Here is a 22433-nt window from a genome sequence, read left to right as displayed (position 1 = left end):
CAAAAATTCCTGTCACCTAGTGACTTCGTAGTCATCTTAACATCCTCATGCAAAAATCGACAAAGCTGCCCAGCCGGCATGGCTCAGGGGGTCAGCATCGACCTATGATCCAGGAGATCGAAGTTCGATTCTGGTCAGGGCACAAGCCTGGGTTGTGGGTTCGATCCCCAGCAGGGGGCGTGCAGGAGGCAGCCAGCCGATCAATGACGCTTTCATCATTGATGTTTCTCTCTCCCTCTCCCTTCCTTTCTCTGAAATCAATAAAGATATATATTTTTAAAAATCGGCGAAGCTGTGGTTGAGATGGCAGAAACTGTAACCTGGGTGTGAATGAAGACACACCAAGGGGCTCCTATGATGGCTCCTGAGAAACTGACTAATTCGAATTGGTGCAGGAACAGGGACACTTCGCTGAAGATGCAAGAGAAAAGGAAACTGCAGGAGAAGTAAGAAGAAGAGCACCCAAAATATCCAATGAAGGGTTTAGCAGAAGCTTTTGAAGACCAACAAGCTCCTTACAAAGTTTGAAAACATGGACCCCAACACTGAAAGGGGTTTTTTAAATATATTTTATTGATTTCAGAGAGAGGAAGGGAGAGGGAGAGACAGAAACATCAATGAGGAGAGAGAGTGAATGATGCGATGCTTCCTGCACGCCCCCTGCTGGGGATGAGCCGGCAACCCTGGCTCGGTTCCCAACAGACTGGAACTGAACCGAGATCTACTGGATCCTAGGTTGATGCTCAACCACTAAGCTTCACCGGTCAGGCCAGAAAGGTTTTCATTAACAGAGATGAACGTTCATGGTACATTATGTGTGTTAAAGAACAAAATGCAACTGAGTAAATTTGAAGATCTAATTGGCTTTATTAAAGAATTCATAATCTCGCATGGGGCAGCATCCTATCTAGCGACTAGAAGGGCCCTCCGAGGGGTTGTACAAAATGCAAGGTTTTTATAGGCAGAAAGAGGGTGAGACTAAGAAGTTTAAAAAGTGGTTTTGTGTTCTTTCAGGCAGGGGGTCTTATCAGGCAGATTACCTCACCAAAGTTGATCAGGAAATTCCAGACTGACCTAAAATTCCACTCCTGGGAGAGGCTGAAACTGCAATTAGGTTAGTTACTAAGTTTTGGTTGGGTGATGTGGCTTAGCAAAACTGACTCCATTTTGGCCTGTTTCTTTTTAAAAAATATCTAGTTGGCCCGGCCAGGAGTGGCTCAGCGGTTGAGCGTCGACCTGGGATCCAGGCAATCGGGGTTCGATTCCCGGTCAGGGCACATGCCCGGGTTGTGGGCTCGGTCAGTGACTCTCTCATCATTGATGTTTCTATCTCTCTCCCTCTCCTTTCCTCTCTCTGAAATCAATAAAGATATATTTAATAAATAAATAAAAGTAAAACAAAAAATATCTACTTATAAGCAAATCTATAAGAAAAATAAACAAAACGAACCAAGCAAATCACATGTTTTTGAAAAGTGCCTACTCCTCAAGAAGTCCCTCAAGCAGGTATTCATTGTTATCATAGGAGATGACAGCTCTGTGCCTGTCCTTGCCCCTGAAGACCTTCCAGTGGAACAATACAGTAATAGGGGAAGACAGTGATGTTAATGATCCTGACCTGTGCAGCAGGCGTAGGCTCACGTACGGGTTTGTGTCTTAGATTTTAACAAAAAAGATTTTTTTAAATTATTTAAAAATTTAAATAGAAAAATGTTTATAGAATAAGGATATAAAGAAAAATTATTTCTGGTCCTTGCTGGGTGCTCAGTTGGTTGGAGTGTTGTCCTGCACACCAAAAGATTGTGGGTTTGATTTCTGGTCAGGCACATACCCAGGTTGTGAGTCCCATTCCCAGTTGGGGTGCGTACAGGAGGCAGCCGATGTATGTTTCCCTCTCACATCAATGTCTCTTTCTCTCTCTCTCTCTCTAAAATGAATAAACATATCCTCGGGTGAGGATTAAAATATATATATATATTTTTGTACAGCTATACAATGTGTTTGTGTTTTAAGCTAAGTGTTATGAGAGTCAAAAAATTAAATTAAAATTTATAAAGTAAAAAACAGTAAGCTAAGGTTAATTTATTATTAAAGAAAGAAAAATTTTAAATAAACTTAGTATAGCCTAAGTGTACAGTGCTTATCAAGTCTACAGTAGTGTACAGTAATGTCCTAGGCGTTCACATTCACTAACCAATCACTCACTCACTCCTCACCCAAAGCAACTTCCAGTCCTGCAAGCCCCATTTATGGTAAGTGCCCTATACAGCTGTACCGTTTTTTTATTTTTATAGTATATCTTTTCTATGTTTAGATACACAAACACTATTATGTAACAATTGCCTACAGTATCAGTAATGTAACATCCTATATAGGCTTGTAGCCTAGGAGCAGTAGGCAATGCCATGTAATCTAGGTGTGTAATAGGCTGTACCATCTAGGCTTGTGCAAGCGCACTCTGATGAAATCACCTAACCATACATTTCTCAGAACTTTTCCCCTATGTTAAGTCAAATGACATGTGACTGTATTTGCAGAAAAGCAAGGTGGAGTTGAGTTGAAGAGGCATTCAGGAGTCCACAGCTGAGGCTGTATATATTACTGCTTATCCCCCTGTATTCCACTAAGAGGGGCCCCAAATCAGCTGTGCCTCGCCCTGAGTGATGAAGAAAACCCTGAGAAGAAATTAGGAGACCTAGATTCTGGTTCCACAGCCATGGCCTTGGGACGTCACTCAGCCCCCTTGAGTCAGTAACTAGAGGGTGGCAGGCCAGGTCATCTCTAAGATCTCCAACTCTGAAATTCTAAAACTTAGAGCATGGGGTGGAAGGTGATTAGTAAACCTGAAAACATCTTCAGTCTGCCCTGGAGTTGAACAAAACAAAACCAAGGGACAAAAGAAGTGAGATTCCACCAAGTTTCAGTGGAGCAACTGTAAATGCATCACACATACTCCTCACTCCTGGGCAACTAGAACTATGCTTCTGCCACGTGACTGGGCTTCTGCCTGCCTTCTCCAAATCGGAAGTTCAGCCTTGCAGGTCAGCCAGGAGTCCCGTGCAGAGGTTTGGACTGGGGAAACAAGAGCTCTCTCTTGCGCTCTCCCTTCATTGCCCCCTAAGTCTACTTGGGATGCCTTCCCAGAAGAGACCCTGAAGGGTACAGAAAGCAGAAGGCACAGGGACCTTGGCTGTGGAGCCACTGCACTGCAGTAAGCCAGCCTAGAAAGCCTCCTGCCTATGTCCTGAAGTCTGCCTCAGTAGAGTCCCTTGAGTGGATGTCTGCCTGAGAGGCTCTTCCCCTGACCTGGCCTGCCTACCAAGTCCACTCAGGAACCGGAGGTCTGCAGGAGACTGCATTTCCCAACAAGGGAATGAAGAGAGGCTTTGACAGCGGCGTGGAACCAGAGCCTCGGAGACTTCAAGTAGCCACTAGGGGGCTCTCGGTCTCCGTGGCTGCTGGTGCCCTCTTGTGGGGATTGGCAGGAAAGAAGCTGCAGAAGAGAGGGGAGATAGGATTTCTTAGGGAGACAAATTAATAACAGTTATCATTACAAAAAAACATTATAGCAATATTTATTATTACATATTTGTTACCATTTTGACATGTGTACTTACCACTCTGTGCCCAGCACTCTTCTAAAGTGCTTTACATGCAATGGGGGGGGGGGGACGGACATCTGTAATACTTTCAATAAAGAAATTTAGACAATAAATAAATACAGTGCTTTACATGTGTTAATATATTTAATTCACACATTTGCCTATAATACAAGCATTATTGTTATCTCCATTTTGACGATGAGAAAACTAAGCACAGAATGTTTAAGGTAGGTGCCATGGCCAGACAGCAGACCAGAATTCTCAGTTTAAGGGGTCTGGCTTCAGAACATCTTCTTTAACAATTCTGAAACTAAGTCCCATTTTCCAGGTTGCCAGGTAAAATACAGGATGCTCATTTAAATTATAATTGCAGATAAACAACAAATAATTTGTTAGCATAAACATATCCCATGAAATATTTGGGTCATACTTAATAATACCAACAAATTATTTGTTGTTTGTCTGAAATTCTAATTTAACTGGGTGTCTTGCATTTCTATTTACTAAATCTGGTCATCCTAATTTACAAGGCACATTTCTGTCAGAGGCCATCACATATATTACCTCCCAGGATGCCCTCTCCCCAGCCTTTCCCAATACCCTCCCCGCTTTTTTTTTTTCCAGATAGAGAAACCGAGACAGAGGCCTGAAATGACTAGCTGTGGTTACAGGACATAACAAGTGGCAGAGCTGGGGCCTGAACCCATGTTCTCCAGCAGAAACCAACGCATGTTTTCCTACTTTAACAGGAGAGGAAAGTGAAGAGCAGTGATCGTCCCGTGGAAATCTCCCTTCCTGGCATCTCCTTAGCCTTGCTCTGCTCTGTGGAAGAGTTGCAGGCACCTCCTTATGTAGAAAAAAAACAGGGAGAGACTTTCTGAGTAGGGACAGTAGCAGAGGAATGGAGACAGCGCTTTAGCTCTGTGCCTGGCCCCTCTAGGGAGGCAGGAAGGAGACTGCTCCAGGCCCTAGGGAGCTGGCTGTGAGGTTCGAGTAACTACCTGCTCAGGGGCCCCTGAGGCTCCCCAAGACTGTTCACCTGCTGCTCTGTGCACTGACAGCACCAAGCTGAGCTGCCGAGGTTGCTGAGGGCTGCTAAAACAGTCCTGGCGGCCAAAAGGCAATAGAAGGAATCTAAGAAACAAGGACCCAGGGAGCCTCCCCCATCTCCCTGTTGCCCTTTGGGAGCATGGTACTTCTGTCCAGAGGGAACACCCTTTGCATTTTTCTCTCTTGACTCTGCTGATCTGCTCCCACCCCAAATACCTGTGCCCTTCTTTCCCCACAGATAGAAAGTCCCCTGCCCCCCTTCTCACCCTGGCTGACTGACTCTAATAAGGCAGTAGTCAAGGGAGTTTCTGGGCTGGGACCCCCTCTGGGGTGAAGGCTGGGGTGCCCTGCTGGTATGTGCCCCAACAGGTTTTTCTCTATCAGCCTGAAATCAGCATGGAGCCTGTCTGACCTGCCCTCCCCCCCACCAAGGAGCAGGAGCCAGAAGCAGAGGCAGAGCTAGGTCAGAAGCTGGACTTAGAGACTGGGCTTCTGTGGTCCCACCTGGCCCCACTGGGAAAGCAGTGCACAAAGCCTCCTGTGTCCGGGCCTGAGCTACTGAGAGGCCCAACAGAGTTCCCACGCGTGGCCTGAGGCCCAGTTCCTGGGAGGAGAGATGCTCGGGAGGGGAGGTGTTTGCTTGTGGGACCCGGTACAGCCTGGTCCTCTCCCACGTTTGGGAGGGGCCAGAGCCGGAGACAACAGCTGGGCTGGTCTGCTAGAGAGGTCATCTGACTGGCTGCTCCACCTGGCTGGCTGTACACGCCCCCCTGTCCTCCACCAGGCTACACAGGAGCTAGTGCTCACACCTGCTCATACCAGGCTGTGAGGACACCCACCTCACCCCCAGCACCTCTGGGTAAGCACTGGACCTGGGCCCCCAGGCTGGGGGGAAGGGGCTTGTGGATCTCTTGGGGGAGGGAGAAAGGAGTTTTCCTTCTCAGTGTGAGTACCTGCTCCCTTGTCCAGGCACCCATGTACCCACAAGACCACAAACACATCAGTTCAGAAATTGCACCTGCTGACCTAGAAACCCCAGCCGGAGACTCCAAGGGTGAAAGGCGGAGAGCAGGTAGGCAGCTTGGTGGGCTGGGCTGAAGCAGGAATGGCACTGTTGGAAGTTAGCTCCCACCCTGCATATTGCTCCTGCCAGCTTCCCTCACCTTTACTCACTGCCCCAGGAACACCCGGTCAGGCCACTGAAGCAAGGGGACTTGGACCTCAGAATGGGGTCATCCACATCAGGCCAAGGCTGGGATCAGGGGACCAGCCCTGGAGTCAGGGAGGGCTCGTTCGACGCCAGTTCTGGCAGCATCTCTGGTCAACCCTTGTTTCCTGGAGGAGGGTGAGAGGTGGGGAAGGTGGGGGGCTCCCCTCTCACCCCTCCACTTGGGCTCCCAAAACTGCCAAGCAGGTTAAAGTCCTCTTTTTCTGCAACAAGGGAAATGGACAGGCAGTGGGAGCCCAGGTTTCAGGTCCTAGGGGTCATAAAGAGGCCCAGAAGGGCCAGAAGCTCACCTCAGTTGGCTACTGGTTCCCAGGGCAGCCAGTTGCACCATGTCTGTGACCAGCGAGAAGATGGGGCCATCCCTGACCCAGGAGATCCTCAGCCACCTGGGTCTTGCCAACAAGGTAGGGGCTCTTGATAGGGGTCATTTTTACTCTATCAACTCAAGGTGTGAGGGGGCTGGGAGCGGGGAAACCTAGAGCAGGCCCTGAGGTCCTGCCAAGAGCCCGGCTGGGGTACTGGGGAGGCCATGGGCAGACTGTGATGCCTCCTTGCTCTTATAGGCTGCAGCTTGGGGGACCCTGGGCACCCTCAGGACCTTCTTGAGCTTTAGCGTCGACAAGGACGTGCAGAGGCTGCTGAGGGCCATCGCAGGCCAAGGTGAGCCCCTTTCCCTCTGCACTTGGGGGTCGACCTTGTTGAAGCCAGTCTGTAGACCAGGAAAGAGCCAGGAGGGAGGAAATGACAGCCTCAATGAACGTTTGTGGAATGCCTTAATTCCTGTATGTCAGGTGCCACAGTGGGTGTGTCATAGCCATTCTCACAACACCCTGTGAGCTAAGTCTCATTATCTCTATTGTACAGATGAGGAAACTGGGGCTCAGGGAGGTGAAGAGGCTTTCCCAAGGCCACACAGCTCATAATAGCAGAGCTCAAATCCTAATCCAAGCCTGCTGATGCCTAAAAGCCATTTCCCTCCCACACCTTTGCCTAAATTTGGGTAGGATTTGCATGCCGTTTTGGTATCTTAATTGCATTTTCTTTTGAAACCAAATGGAAGTGGGGGTGATAAGGCCCCTGCTCCTGTCCTTCCAGCCCTTTTCTGGGATCTTGTTCTACCCCCTTGGGGGGCCTCAAGTCTGTGAGGAGTAAGGGAATCCCAACCCTGTACAGACCCTGATTGGCGTCTTTCCAGCATATAGCCCGGCCCTCACCTTGATCCTTGATTCAGGTGTGGACCGCATTGCCATTGTGGACGTGCTGACCAATCGGAGCAGAGAGCAAAGGCAGCTCATCTCTCGAGCTTTCCAGGAGCGCACCCAACAGGTAAGACCACTAGGACTTCCCAGGAGCAGTGAGCTGGGGTGAGAAGGCCCTGGAAGACTTAGGGGACAGCAATAGCAGGTCAGCCCCTGCCCCCTGGTGAAATGGGGAGGGGGGTGCTTCAGGCCTGAGATAAAAACCAGCCAATATTCCCAAACCTCCCCACACATCTGGGGCCTCCCCCTCACACTGCTCGTCTGCCATGGGGACCACCTGTAGGACCTGCTGAAGTCCCTGGAGGCAGCGCTCTCCGGCAACCTTGAGAGGATTGTGGTAGCCCTGCTGCGGCCGGCTGCCCATTTGGATGCTCAGGAATTGAGGACGGCCTTGAAGGTACCGGGACAGGAGGCCTGATGGGGTGTCTGGGAAGTTAGGTCACCACCGAGGGAAGGAGGCTGAGTGGCGCCTTTGCCCACCGGAGGAACAAACTTGGCAGAGGCCCCCTTCGAGCATCCCATATTGACCCTTAGAAGGACATGTCGCCAGCACCTGCTCTCTGCCATCCTAATGACACGGTCCAGTCTTAGAGTGGCCTCCTGGTTTCTTGTAGGACTCGGGTTCTGCTGGGGATGTGGTTGTGGAAATTCTTGCTACTCGCACCCCACCCCAGCTGCAGGAGTGCCTGGCAGTCTACAGACACGGTAAGGGCATGAGGGGGGTCCAGGCGCTGGAGCCGGATCTGAGGGACAGTTCTCTCCTCTCCTGCACTCTGTCTGGGCGAGCCCTCTGGGAGCCTGTCTGCCCAAGTTCTGCTGCCTGGGGCTCTCTGCTCCCTTCTCCCCCCACCCAGTGCTCAGTCTCCCCAGGGAGACAGCCAGATAGGATCATTAAAGAAAGAAGCAATGATTAACCATCTTAGTCTGGGACTCCAGGGCAGATTCCAAGGTAATGACAACACTGGGCACTGTGACAGTCCCAAGGGTACCCATGTCATCTCAGCCGGTGCTCATTCTGCCATCGCAGGCCGAGTTGAACCGTGCTGCAGCCAGGGGGAAAGGTGGGGACCTGCTCTCTAAGTCGTGGGTGTCGCCTCTCAGGCTCCCGGATGCTGGCCTCGCTGGGCTGCCACCTCCCTCACCCACTAGTTGAGCACGAGGTTTTTCCCATGTTCATCTTAGCCCCACCCCCTTCCTTCCTCTCTCTCTTTTTCTTTCTTTCTTTCTTTCTTTCTTTCTTTCTTTCTTTCTTTCTTTCTTTCTTTCTTTCTTTCTTTCTTCCTTCCTTCCTTCCTTCCTTCCTTCCTTCCTTCCTTCCTTCCTTCCTTCCTTTCTCCCTCCCTCCCTCCCTCCCTCCCTCCCTCCCTCCCTCCCTTCCTTCCTTCCTTCCTTCCCTCCCCCAATTTTCCTTGGATGTCCAGCCTTGGCCTGTCTCTTAATCTGTCTACTTCTCTCCCTTGTGGCTTCTGTTTTTCTCTTTTCTCTTCCTTCGCTCCCTTTCCTGCCCTTTTCCTTTTGCAACATCCTACCCATCGGATCACTTTTCCTCGCCTCCAGTGAGGGGCCAGGCCCGTGCCATCTTCCCTCATTATACGGGTCTCCCTGTGCCCTCTTCGCTGCCTGGCCAGTGCCCAAATGACAAATGCCTCCTGCCCGCAGCAGGTTGGCCCCAAGATGAGGCTGTGCCGTAGGGCATGATCCCACAGCGCGTGGGGTACTCCCAGCTTAGGGGTGCTTTCGGGGTGGCCACGGTGGTGCTTCTGCCTTCCATCCTGGGGACTGGCAGCCACTGAGCTACCGCAAGCAGGGCATGGCAGGGTTGGCAGGGCACAGTGTGCCAGACATCTGACAGGTCCTGGAGGCATCCCCCTTGGGAAAAATCAGGAGGATTCAGAGAGCTCCTGACCCCACCCCAGATTTCCAGGTGGAGGCTGAGGAGGACATCAAGTCTGAGACCAGCGGCACCTTTCGGGACCTGCTCCTGGCCCTGGCCAAGGTGAGGAGTGACTTGCAGAGGAACAGGGTTCCACCATCTGGGAAGGGTGTGGGACAGAGTGGGGAGCATTGTTTGGATGTAATGGACGAGAGAGGGCTTTGTGGGGGGACCAGGTCTGGATTGTTGGCCTAGAGAGAAAAAGCTGCCCCCAAAGAGTCCTCCTGAGAGAGTTTCTCTTTATAGGGGGCCCGTGAGAGCTACTCTGAAATCATTGACTACAACCTAGCGGAACAGGATGTCCAGGTGAGCAGGAGCTGAGGCGTCTGCCCTGCAAACCTGTCCTTGCCTTGGGGAAGGAGCCCTCAGTGGTGTGATGGGAGCATGGGGTGCCGGGTGGCGTCACATCTGAAGGCTTCTCACTCATCTAACCTCTGACTTCTGAACTCACAGGAAATGAGCTCATCAACTCTCATGGGCATTTGGGCGGGGGACCCTCCCCAGACTCTCCCTTGGGGATTATTTTATTCCTCGAGGGCCAGGATTTCCCCAGAGGTGGGATGAAGCTGTGAGAGCAGAGCTCCCCTTGTAGTCCTGCCCCCTCCTTTTATAAAAACCTTCCCATTCTTATCCCGCTTCCACCATCATGGTGATGGATCCTGGGAACATAATAGCCATGGCTCCCCAGCCCCCACCGGTGATCCTGACTTACACCCCTTCCCAGGCACTGAAGCAGGCTGAAGGACCTGGCACAGAAGGGACATGGGTTGTCATCCTCACCCAGAGGAATCCTGAACACCTCGTCCGAGGTACACACCAGCCCTCTTGTCTCCCCCGCTTGCTCTAATGATGAGTTTGGGCTGCGGAAGGTGAGGCGGGCTCACCCTTCTCTGTGATAATCAGCGCCCTGCATTTATCTCTCTAACCACCTCCTCCGCACACCGCAAGTGTTTGATGGGTACCAGCGGTGCACCGGGTGCGAGCTGGAGCACACCGTCCGGAGCCGCTTCCATGGGGATGCCCAGGCGGCTCTGCTCAGCCTAGGTAGGGGCCCGCTCAGGATCCGGGGGAGGGGTCTCCCTGGAATTGGAGCGACCTCTCTCCATCTTTCCCTCTTTGCTTCCAGCCTCGGTGATCAGGAACACAGCACTGTACTTTGCTGATAAACTTCATCAAGCCCTCCAGGTGAGAGGGACACTCTTTTTCCCTTTTCCCTTAGGGACAAAAACTGGGGGAGACACTTCCTGGGCAAGGGAGATGAAGTCTCAAGCTGCTGCTAATGTAACAATCTCATATTTACTTTATAAACATATAGCAGAGCTCTCTTAGGTTTACAAACTCTCTTGTCAAAAGTAGAGGAGTGAACTGTGGTTAGAGCTAAGTTAGTTGACCATAAACAAGCTAAAATGTTGGCCTGATTAATGGCTAGGTGGCCAAATATAAATGTGAATTTGCCGTGGAAGATAGTGCCTTGTCTGGTTCCAGGTCTTGCCAGAATGGCAATGGTGATAACACCAGCCAGCATTTCTTAGGCACTCATTGTGCACCGGGGCCTATACTGAACACATTGCACACATTTCAGTTAATCCTGGTTTTGTAGATGAAAAACTGAAGCACAGAGAGGTTAAGTACCTTGCCCAAGGTCACACAGCTATTAAGTCTTATAGTCTCCCTACAAAACACATAATGGCCCTGTAGGACACTGAACTGCCACATGTCAACTCCTAGTCTATACCATAGGTATTAGTCTATGCAGTCCCACTTCATTTTATTGTGCTCATAGATACTGAGTTTTCACAAATTGAAGGTAAGACCCTCCACCAGCAAAAAGATCACAACTAAAGGCTTAGATGATAGTTAGCATTTTTAAGTAATAACGTATATTAAAATTAAGGTATATACATTGTTTTATTAGACATAATGCTATTGTACACTTAATAAACTACAACATAGTGGGTAAACATATTTTTACTATGTGTGACTTGCTTTATCATGGTAGTGTGGAACCAAACCAGCAGTACCTCCAAGGTTTGCCTGTACTATAAACTATACCACAAGCGCATCCAGGATCACCTTTCTCTGGTTGGATTTTATTCCATATTATCCATAATTAATTTGGTGACCTTGGTTTGAATAATTTCATAAATAGAATCCAGTCATTTTGCTCATTGAGCTGGGTCTCCTATTAGAACAACTGTCCCCCAAAATCTATAAGTAAAAAATCCTCTAAAATTTGAAGAACATAAAAATAGTTATCATTTTGGCAAATGGAATAGCTTTTTGTATACTGGTTGAGAAACCATCAAGCCTTGTTGACAGCTATTCAAAAGACAATACCAACAAAAAACAAAGACAGTCCATATAAGCACTTGTTTTACCATCCAGAGATTTCCATTTTGACAATGGATTATTATACTTACCCAATAAAGCCTGTACTATTATAATGAGTTGACACTAAGATTTCTTTGAAGAGTTATGGTAAAAACAAACTTGTATCCACTAGTAAATAATTGTAATGTATGTATTTGGATTATAGGACCCACACTTCTCAATATAAATGCCAGATTTATCTTAGAAGTAGGAGTTAAAAAATAATATAGGCCTATTTTTCTGAATTTTTGTAAAAAGCAGAAACTCCTAGAAAGAGTTTGCCAATTAGATGCCAAGTACATTCTCAAGTATCAAGACTAGGTTTATGTTTAATATAGGTTTGGCATGGAGGGTACGCGTATGCCAGTGGGAATATTCAGTTAATGAGTGACCCTTGCCCCAACTCTACAACTTTGGAGTGACAAGAGTTGCAAGAAGGGCAGAATGGATAGTGGGGAGCAATCAGCAATCTTTATCACAATACAAACCTGATGATATGTGAAATTTAAAATAAAGTAGCCATCAGGCTCACTCACCTTTACTTTCTAGAATAATTCACCAGGCCATCCAATCCCTGTTCTGTGAGAATCTTGAGGCCACCCCTCCCCACTCTGTTTCTTCCCCTGCTAGGAAACTGAGCCCAACTACCACGTCCTGATGCGCATCCTTATTTCTAGAAGTGAGACTGACCTTCTAAGCATCCGAGCTGAGTTCAAAAAGAAATTTGGGAAGTCCCTCTACTCTTCCCTCCAGGTGAGAGCTTTACCCCTATCTCCCCACTGCACTCCCTGTACACAGCTGAGCACGTGCCCTGGAGAATTCATGAGTCTTCGGTTAAGTTAGTGTAAGACTCCAAGGCACCAGACAAGTTCTCGACCAGCACGAGGGAGGGGGCAGAGCGCCTGGGCCATGGTGGTAGAAGGTCTTTCTACCACTTAATTCTCTTGCCTGCAGGACGCAGTGAAAGGGGACTGCCGGCTAGCCCTGCTATCCCTGTGCAGGGCTGAAGACCTTTGAGACGCCTCCCCTCTCCATCCCCACATGACATTCAAGGATCTGAGACGCCCATATTTGGCTGAGCCTGTAGGAGACCAGCTGGGCCTCCAACTAGGATAACCCCTCACTGAGTGTCACGTGTTCCAGCATCTTGTTGAGGCTGGAACTCGAAGTTTTCTGTTAAATCCCTTAATTTCCATCATCTCAAAGTGATATCTGCACCTGGGTCCCCTGGTTCTGCCTTGGGTGTGGGTTAATGGGATCTTCTGGATAGTTTCTGCCCTGCTCGTTCTTGCCACGCCCTGGGCAGAGCATCTCACTGATACTGGTAGTCTTTTAGCCAATTTCATTCTTGTTTGTGTTCCCTGGTTGAAGTTTGGGTGGAGCAGGACATGGGGCTGGGAGGAGGCCTTGAAGGTGAAGGTGCCTTTGATGTGCTTTTGGCTATTCAACAGGAATCCTGTTTTGAGCTCTAGTGCTGCACTTATCAACAATCCTCCTCCCTAAGGGTGTTCCACCCCCACTCCCCATTATTCTCTCTTCCCCAGGAAATTACAGGCAAAATGATTGAGAAAGAGGAGCCTGAACAAGGTCAGCAATGGTCAGAGGTAGCAAAGGACCATCTATAAACTAGGAGGCAAGACGAGGATCAAGCTGCCCCTTGCCTGCCTGGAAAGTTTGGGGCTAGCAGGGAGCACAATCCCAAAATTCATCTGTCCAGAGCGGGGATGTGGAAACCCACCTCCAAATTAGAGGGCTATTTTCCCAAAGAAGACCTGTCAAAGACACACCCCAAAACAAAAAGGAAAATGCAGGCTCTGGTTCCCCCTGCTGGCTCCTTTAGGTATGACAGGCAGCCCCTCACACCTCTACCCTCCCTCCCCTTTTACATTCCTCAATTGGGTCAAATGCTTAACCACTTGACCCCATTGCTACAGGATACAGGGTGAGGCAAACAACAGATCTCAGGAGACAAGTTTTATTTCCAAATCCCTAGGAAGGCATTACAAATAATGAAGATAGAAACCCAAATCACATCCTGAAACAAAGGGAGAGGCACCTGCAGGATAGCAGGAAGGACCCAGCCTGTCAGGGTGGGAAGTAGGGGAGATGCCTTCAAGACAGGGGCCTCACCCTGGAGCCCGAGTCTATATATTAGTGTGATATTCTGGGGAAAGGGAGTTGGGAATCAGAAATCCTCACCCCACCAGTCCCACTGTTGCCCTGGGTGATTGGGAGGAAGAGAAGGCCGCAGCCCGGGACAGCGAGGATGTCACTGAGTCTGACCTTGACATTTACATCCTGCTCTGATCCCCAACAGTCCATAAATAAGTTACCCTGCATATCTCAGGGGTTGACCTGGGAGAACAAGCAAAATAGCCACAGCCTCTGAAAGGAGAGGCGGGGCAGCCTGGCTCTGGGCAGCGCTACAGGAGGACACAGTCGGACTCTTGCTTTGGCCTCCGCCGCCGCTCTCCAGCTGGGCGTCCAGATGGGGCTCCTCTCCCCTGTGTGGGATTTAACAAGTGGTCATCCACCGGCCTTGGAAGAGCACAAGGACAGAGAGTCTAGATGGAAGCAGGTTCAGGATTGGGAGAGAAAGAGAGGAAAGGAACCAGGGGAGAGGGCCAGACAGGAGAAGCTCCCCCAGCCCCTGCCCCCAAGGGAAACCTTGAAGAGACAATCACAGGAATAACAATCGCCAATATCTGGACAAGGGGAAGCAGGGGCGGAACACTGGGGAGGTGGGAACTTGGAGGAGCTGCAGCGAGCGCTAAGGGCAGGGTACTGCGGGCTCACCTGTGGCAATGGGGCCCTTGCTGGCACAGGCTGGACCCCTTGTTGCTGTTGGTACTCCTCCTGCTGAAGCTGCTGGGCCAGCTCCAAGTCGCTAAGACCCAACGTGCCCTGTGGCTGCTGCTGCTGCAGGGACAAGGCGATCAGGTAATCCTAGAGAGGGGGAAGAACAAGGGTTGTGAGGTGGGCTGCAGCCTGGGAGATATTCAGGCCAGGTTTAGGTTTCCAAACCAGTTTTTCCTCAGCCTTCAATTTCTCTAGCTCTTTCCCCAGAACACACAGCCAAGTATGTTCTCTGTGGTGCCAGGGATGCACACCAAATGTGGAGATGGCCTCACGATGACAGGAAAGGGGCACAGGTGTCATATGTTATCATCTCTAATGATACAATGCATGCAGCTCCTGGATGGCAAAAAGGTCTCTGAGGCTAACGAGCTCTCTGCGCCCTTCCCCCAAAGTCCCACACACCTGGTCTACCTGCCGCTGCTCTGGGGAGCTGCTCCCACCTTCTGCTCCAGGCCCCTTGCCCAGGGAATGACTTAGGTGAAAGTCAGAGTCACAAAAGCAACTGTCTCCGTCCACATTGTGCAGGCTCTCCCACACCACTTGTTCCTCCTGTAGAAAGCCCTGGTCGGTGACCAGTAAGTACAAGTGACTCTGCAAGAAGAAGACAAAGGTAATTAGTGGGATAGAGGCAGTTTACTGCCCCAAATCACCTGAGATGCCCAGAGACCATTCAAACCAATTGGTGTGCCCGCTGGACCATGTCAGTATTGAGCCTGTGGGTCTTTTATGAGTATGTGTGGCTGAGGGGAGAGGGAAGGGGCGTTTGAGTGGACGGTCAGCAGGGTGAGAGTATGGCGCTCACCATGGTCAAGCGCGGAGTCCTCAGAGCTGGGGTCCCACACAAGAGCCTGCTTCCTACCCCACTTCCCACTGTTCTCCAGGCTCACCTGATGCCTATGAGGGGAAACCCTTTGAGAAGCAAAGACCTCTTCCGCTTCTCCTCAATTCCTAGAGCTTAGAGAATTTCTAACTTGGGAAGGCTATAGTATTGTTAAAAGTTCCCTTCCTGGGAGAGGAGTACACTTTCCTGTCCCATTGATGGCAGGCTTATTCCTTATGGCTTGCTCTGGTCAGTGAGATGGTAGCAGAAATGACATGTGTCGCTTCCAGGCAGAAGCACTAAAAGCCAGTGTGTGGTGTCCCTCTCGTATTCCGGGTAAAGGCTGCTATGTCAGCCTGAGACCCAGAATGAAGATGATGTGGGACAGAACTGAGCCAGTCGGCAATGGACATGCAGCGGTAGTGAGAAATAAACCTTTGTTATGATGAACCACAGGGACTTTAGGGGTCATTTGTTACTGGAGCTTAAGCTACCCTGCCCTGACTGCAACACTGACCCAGAAGGAGAAGGCGTGAGGAAATAAACGGCACTCCAACCCTCCCCCACCCCCAGCGCCTGATCACCTTGTGCTTAGTCAGAGTGCTAAAGTGGTTGTTTCGGAAGAAGACGCTAAGTTCACCCTCCTTGGCAGCTGCGGTCAGCTCGCACAGTCCGTGGTAGGTCAGCTGTGCCGCGGTGGTCTCCAGGAACTGTTCTGCAATCAGGCCTGCCAAAGGGCACAAGAAGGGGGGGGCTTGGCTTCAATCCACAGTCCACAGAAGGCGGATCATCCAGAGAGTCCCTGTCAAAAGGCCTGGGGGTGGTCCCGCCTTCTGAAATCTCTTCCCTGAAACCTGTCTGTATTCATTCATTCAGCAAACAATTGCTGAACAGCCACCTTGTGCCAGGCACTGCACCAGGGGGACACATCGTGAACTATCACAGTTCCCCACACTCCCTCTCATGGCATTTACAGTCTAGTGGGATGTAGTTGGGGGAGACAGACAATAACCAATAAATCTAAGTAGCCATCGTTCCCTCCACATAAGATCCACAGGAGAGAAGGGTGGGAGTTCACCTTCTGTCACAAGGTTGGTGTCGCTGGAGTGCTTGCAGGTGATGATCTTCTCCACCAGCTGATTGTAACTCAATTTCCCAACTGCACTCACAGCCTCAGGACTCTGCATGGGCAGTGGGGTGGGGTGATACCAAAAAAACACACCACCTAAGATCTTTTTAGGAAGGAAATGAACCAAGCCCACAAGGACTGCAACCCTAGGACCAAAGGTTCCTGAAACTTTTGCTGTCTAAAGAGCAGCATACAATTTGTTTCTATTTGTTACCAAAAAAAGTTTAATATTCAAGGAATTCTCCACTGGGTGCTGCCTCTAAGCCTGATTCCCCTTCCAAGCCAATTTAATCCCTACATCCCTAACCCTATCTCCCTAAGCCCCACCCCACAAAAGGATGCTTCTCTGTCAGCTTGAGTTGGATAAGAGTCTTATTTGGGCCCTCTCACCCTCACCTGTGGATCAACAAGCCAGCCGTGGTACAGAGGTATCCCTAGTAGGTCGAAGATACTGCACTCAGGTGTATATTCAAAATCTGAGACGCCTGTGAATCGCACGTTGACATCCAGGCCTGTGGCCAGTTTAGGCAATACCGTCATTGCATCGTCCACATTCTGGGGGTAGAAAAGAAAATGATGGATTTATTAAATCAACACATTGTATATCTTTATTGATTTGTGTGGGGGCTTTTTGAGAGAGAGGAAGGGAGAGGGAGAGAGAGAGAAACATGGATGTGAGAGCAAAACATTGATTGACTCCCTCCTGCAGGCCCCCTACCAGGGATCAAGCCCAAAACCCGGGCATGTGTCCCGACCAGGAATTGAACCGGCAACCCTTCAGTGCATGAGATGATGCTCAACCCACTGAGCCACACCTGCCAGGGCAACACATTGTATATCTTAAACTTATAGGATGTTATATGTCAATTATAGCTCAATGAAGCGGGGGAGGGGAAAGAAAATGATGGTCTAGCCTCCCCTCCCCCCATTCCACTCCCACCCCCAGAAGTAAAAAAAAAAATTAATCTTGTTGCTTTTCTTCCCTGGTTCTCTTAAAAGCCATTCCATTCCTCCCTTGTCTCAACCCTTCTTTGTCTTATATAAATGAACATATTCTCTAGGACAGAGATTTACCCCCCTCTTCCTCCTGCAGAAAGAAATCAGTTCAAGGAACCCTCTTGAGAAGCAGCAGAAAGGCTTCTTTTAACAGCCTGGGTGTCCCCTTACAAGCCTGCAAACCCCTTTGTCCACAGACTTTTCTGCTCACCTGCTGAAAATTAAGCTGAAGTCCCTCTGACTTTTCCTGGGGCTTGATGGACAGGAGGCAGTCTCCTACAAGACAGGATTCCTTATCAGTTTACCCCACCAACTGCTCCCAAAGCTGCTTCCTCTTCTCCTGGAGAATGGATGGGGGTAATGTCATAGGCCACAGGTTTTCAGAGCTAGAAAGGACCTTAGAATTTAATCCTGACCTTTCATTTCCTAGGGGAAGAAACCAGCTGACAAAGGTGAAGGGCCTGCCCAAGGTCACATGTGAAAGCTAAGGGCAGAATTGGGGTTACAACTCAGGACTCCTGACACCTCGACTTTTGCTTTTAATGCTCCAGCCTTGCAGAGATGCCCCAGAGACCTTCACCCTCCCTGACACATCAGAGCCCCAGATGGGAAGTCCCTCAATATTCTGGATTTCTGGCTGAGTGGATAGTGCTTGTAATTCTGTATAATTCTTCTTCAAGGCCTAGTCACTCACCAAGATGGGCCATGAGCTCATCGGATGTGACCACTTCCTTCTGAGGGGGCAGCTTCACCTGGAGGCAGAGGGGCGATCAAAGGGTCAGCCATGTGTGTGCTTTCCTCCACAGAGCACTGAGGGAGAGACCCACAGAAAGGTATGGGGAGGGCAGGGGCTGTCCAGTGGTAGGGTGAGGTGGAAAAAGAAGGCTTGCAATGCAAGCAAGGGAGTGAATGTGAAATACTGCAAGACATTCCCATTTGCCAGAGAGTAGAAGATATGGGAGTAGGACAGAGAACTGTTTGTTTGTTTTTATGAACATCTTATCTCATTTGTTCAAGCTGGAGAAATAGGGAAGTTTTGACTTGCTTGTGAAAATTAGGATGATCAAGGAGGTAGGTCAGGGAAGAGTCTTCTCCCCAGCATTTTCTGAGCCCCCATCCAAACTCTCTCTTACCTTCCACTGGAGAAAGAGGATGTTCATGATGGCGAGGAGAGGGCAAGGGCCATTAGTGCTCTGGGTGATGATGGGTGTCCGCTCTCCCTTCCAGGGGATCCACTTCACACAGTAGAAATCAAGCTCAAGCTGTTGGGCCCTGGGGGACTGGGGAAGCTCTTGGGGCCTGGAGCACGCCCCCTCTGTCTCTACCTCGGGCTGTGTCCCGTGGTCTGGCCCTGGCTGGTTTGAGCTAGTGTCAGGTGGAGGGGATTCAAGATTATCCTGGCCCTGAACCAGCAGTGACCCTTGATCTACCGGCTCCTGTTCTCCAGCCACCGCATCAGCATCTCTGGCCGCCTCATCAGCATCTCTGGCTGTTCCAGCAGCATCTCTGGCCACCCCATTAGCATCTCTGGCTGCTCCGGCAGCATCTCGGGCCACTCCATCAGCATCTATGGCTTCCCCAGTAGCATCTCCGGTCACCCCATCAGCATCTCCAGCATCCTTGCCCTGGGGGTGCTCATCTGGTACTGATAGAACCTTGTGGTTTTCAGGGCTGACCGCTTCTGCAGTCCTGGCCTTGCCAGCGACTGGACACTCAGGTTGGTGGTGTTCCATGATAAGAAGTCAACAGAGGGGCACCAAAGGACTTTACAGTCCTCAGGAAGTTGCCTAATCTAGGCTTGATGTGCAAAAGAGAGGCTGATTCAATAAGAAGGAAATCATTGGGCTGGAAAGCAAATAGGCCCAGGAAAATCTTAGAAGAGAACTGTGGTGTGGAAGGCTGGCCAGTGTCTGCATTCACTCCTGGCGGTTAGGAGTAGTGTCTTTGTCAGCTTGAGTAAACAGAAGAGCAGCCCCAGGCTGAGCTCTTTCACCTCTAATGCGCTTTCAGGTCTGGGAGGGATGATTCCAGTGGGATAATTGAAGACATTGGGTGGAGTCAGCTTCCCTGGAACAGACAAGAACAAGGAATGTAGAAAAGACAGGGAAAAGGAGAATACGAGGAGGAAGACAGAAGGGAAAGAAATGGAGAAAGAAATGTTACAACTATATTATTAATGGTTATTAAAGCAATGATCTTTAGCTCGCCCTGTAATGGGCATCACATTGGTAGCCTCCGCCTTCGCGAGGATCCAGGTAATTCCTCTGCCCTACACCAAACCCTGCCCCTTGGCTGTTCATGGACCACCCTGAGCACACGCGAGCTGCTTGTATCCTTAGGACTGACTACCTTCTCTCTGCCTCATCCCGGGCGGAGAGATGAACAGTCACATAGCGCTTGGGGTGAGGTGTGGAGATGCAGAGTCAGTATCGTGCCCCCTAAAGACAAAACACTGTTGAGAAAGAAGTCCTCCTCCAAGGACTCCACTGAACTTTACACAATCTCAAACCACAACAAAAAGGTCTTGGGAGGGGCTTCCTGTTGGTCGGAGAGGGGAAATGTAGGCCGGAGGGACCTGAATCAGAGACTGTGCTGATAAATAACTTCAGGTTAGGAGCACAGAAACCACTCCCCACACACACTTTTCTCGTAAGCTTCTCTGGACACTGGAGTTGAGGTACCAACTTCTCCTAAGTTTCTCTTTGCTCCCCAAGCTGCCTTAACCCAGAGATACTCTCTTGCCACTATTTATATGGAATATAAAAATGCTGATTATTGATTTACATAAAAAATACTCCCTCTACATTCATTTACGTGCTCATATGTTCTGTTTGTTCCCATCTAGGTCATTTTAGAACACTGGACCTGTTTAACCTGCTCTGTATCAGCACTAAGCATCAAGTTTAGCAGGGAGAGACATTTAATTAATGCTGTGGATAGTAAACGATAAAAAAAGCCACAAACCCCTGCCCTCTGGAAAACATGCTCCCCTCACCTCTGACTCAGGGTAAAAAAAGGTGAGAAATTAAACTTGCCCTGGCTGGGTAGCTCATTTGGTTGGAGTGTTGTCCCCGATAAGCCAAAGTTGTGGGTTCAATCCCTGATCGGGGCACATATAAGAATCAACCAATGAATTTGTAAATAAGTGGAACAACAAATCGATGTTTCTCTCTTTCTCTTCCCCTCTTTCTGTCTCCCCCCACCCTCTCCTTGCCCTTCCTCTCACTCCCTGAAGTTGATAAATTTTTTTTTAAAAGAAATTAAACTTGTCAGAAATCTTGTTTTTTCTCCGGCTTCTTCCTAACTTGAGACTATGCTTCCTTCTTGTAATCCTGCAGGATTGAGGGAAAGGGTAAGGCCTGGGAGATGATGAGGAACATAAAAGTTCACAAAATAAGCCTAGTCACAGTGATCATCCTCCTGATTCAAACATAATTTAAGCCAGCAAAAAACTGTCTACAGGCCTGACACTTTGTTGTTCTCTCTCTCCTTCTTTCCTCCCTTCCCAAGTGACATTTAGGAGGAGCCTGGGAAGTAGGAACCAGAGCCTGGGAGAGTTAAAAAAGCTTGGAGAAAAGCAGGGCTCATTTCTTATCTTTTCTGGCCAATGCTAGAAATGATCAATAATTAAGTGGGGGTTGGGCAGCTAGTTGGCTAGAGAGATGAGCCAAAAGAAACCAGGAGCTGGACTCCGGAGGGAGCTGGGTATCAGAAAAACTGGGCAAAGCTAAGTGGGCTAAGTCTTAGGAGGCGGGGCAGGAAATGGAATGGAGGCTTTCCACTCCGTAAGGTGCGCACCTGGTGGGGTGGGCCTGGAGTACTTCAGCACAGGGAAGGGTGAGGGGAAGGGACTCTGAACAAATCAGATTCCATTCTTTTCCTCTTCTTTCCCCCATTCAAGTTCTACATGTTCCCTCCAGCAGAAATTATCTTCTGGCTATGGGGGAGGGAGTTAAAATAGCCCTGGCCCCTCCCTAGTGGTGGCAGTAAGTAGCCAAAAGTTGGGAGAAGCCTATAAAATGGGTAGGGAGCTTCAATAAGACACCCATCCCCCCCATCCCAGGAACTTTCCTCTCCCTGCCTGTCCCTTACTGTCCCACTCCGATATCCTTCTCAGTCTGACCCAAATCTTCAAGCAACTAATGGTTTAAATTTTCCCTTCAGAGTAAGTCAACCACCACCACAGTGCTTGCTCGCAATGGAGAGGGGGAAGGTTTCATGAAAAGAAAAAATTAAGGAACCAAGCAGCATCCCTTTTACATATTCCCCCTGCCTTACTCCTTCCTCTCACAGTCCAGACCTGTAGGTAGGACAGTCAGTGTCACCTCCCCAGAGCTGGAGAGGAAAAAGAGAACTGGGAGTAGAAGGGGAGGTGAAGGAATTGGATAAAAGAAAGTTTTTACCTTCAAGAAGGTTGTTCCAGGACTGAGAAGGAGGGTTCGGCTCCGGCAATTCGATGGGGGCGCCGCCACAGTGCCAGCTGCCTTCCAGCTGTCAACGCCAGAGCTTAGGCAGGTTTACGAGCCAGCGGCGTCCAGGCCACTTCCGGACCCACGCCCAGGACCCAGGGCACCCGAGGAGGCGAGGGCAGGCAGGGGGCAGCTCAGGTGCTCCCGGGCTGCTCAGAGCGCGTCTTCAGCATTCCCCGAGCCGCCGAGTCTAGGGCGTGCGATCCAGGCCCCGACTCCAAGCCGGTTTTCAAAGGAAGTTTGAGGTTTTTCTTTTTTTCTTCTTTCTCTCTTTCTTTTCTTCCCATTGGGACAAAGAAAAATTAGCCAAGGACAGGCTCCCTGGAGGAGGAGGGGACTGCCCAGCTCTGGAGGGTTTCCATCAGGGCTTTCTGACCTGGTCAGCAGCTTAGTGATCAGCAGCGAGGGAGAGAGAAACAAGGAGAGAAAAACAACAGACCCTTTCTCTTCCCTCCGCCTGCCGCTGGAAGGGACGGAGCGCTTGTGCCTCTCTGGTGAGAATAGGGAAGAGCAAGTGCCCTTGCTGAGTGGGGAGGAGCAGGGCTGGACAGCAGCGGCGGGCTGGATCTGGGCTTTCTCCCTGGGTAAGGCAGTCCTTTGCTCTGGATCCACAGAGGCAGGACCAAAGAGCAAGGTATTTGCATGTCCAGTCATTTGCAAATTTAAAATCCTATTTCTTTTCAAGTCCTCACTCTCTCACTTTTTTAGTCTAGAAATG

The 22433-nt window shown here is 49.8% G+C and overlaps 2 protein-coding genes across 2 annotated transcripts; one reads left to right on the top strand and one right to left on the bottom strand.

Annotated features, from left to right (window-relative positions):
• The first annotated feature begins 5424 nt into the window (after positions 1-5424).
• ANXA9 (annexin A9) lies at positions 5425-13409 on the top strand. Its single transcript, XM_081121156.1, has 14 exons — positions 5425-5511; positions 5622-5724; positions 6194-6284; positions 6444-6540; positions 7112-7206; positions 7423-7536; positions 7754-7844; positions 9056-9135; positions 9319-9378; positions 9797-9881; positions 10021-10116; positions 10199-10257; positions 12073-12195; positions 12397-13409. Exons 3-14 carry the CDS (start codon positions 6210-6212, stop codon positions 12457-12459), a joined length of 1038 nt encoding a protein of 345 aa, XP_080977282.1. The 5' UTR covers positions 5425-5511; positions 5622-5724; positions 6194-6209; the 3' UTR covers positions 12460-13409.
• Positions 13402-22189, bottom strand: MINDY1 (MINDY lysine 48 deubiquitinase 1). Its single transcript, XM_081121155.1, has 10 exons — positions 21650-22189; positions 18380-19313; positions 17941-17998; positions 17458-17522; positions 16647-16805; positions 16200-16302; positions 15706-15848; positions 14704-14892; positions 14239-14388; positions 13402-13946 (listed from the first exon to the last, which is right to left on the bottom strand). Exons 2-10 carry the CDS (start codon positions 18977-18979, stop codon positions 13866-13868), a joined length of 1548 nt encoding a protein of 515 aa, XP_080977281.1. The 5' UTR covers positions 18980-19313; positions 21650-22189; the 3' UTR covers positions 13402-13865.
• Positions 22190-22433: the final 244 nt, after the last annotated feature.

This window comes from Miniopterus schreibersii (genome assembly GCF_964146895.1).
Source record: "Miniopterus schreibersii genome assembly, chromosome: 19".
Classification (NCBI taxonomy): domain Eukaryota; kingdom Metazoa; phylum Chordata; class Mammalia; order Chiroptera; family Miniopteridae; genus Miniopterus; species Miniopterus schreibersii.
This window is presented reverse-complemented; position numbering and strand designations above follow the sequence as displayed.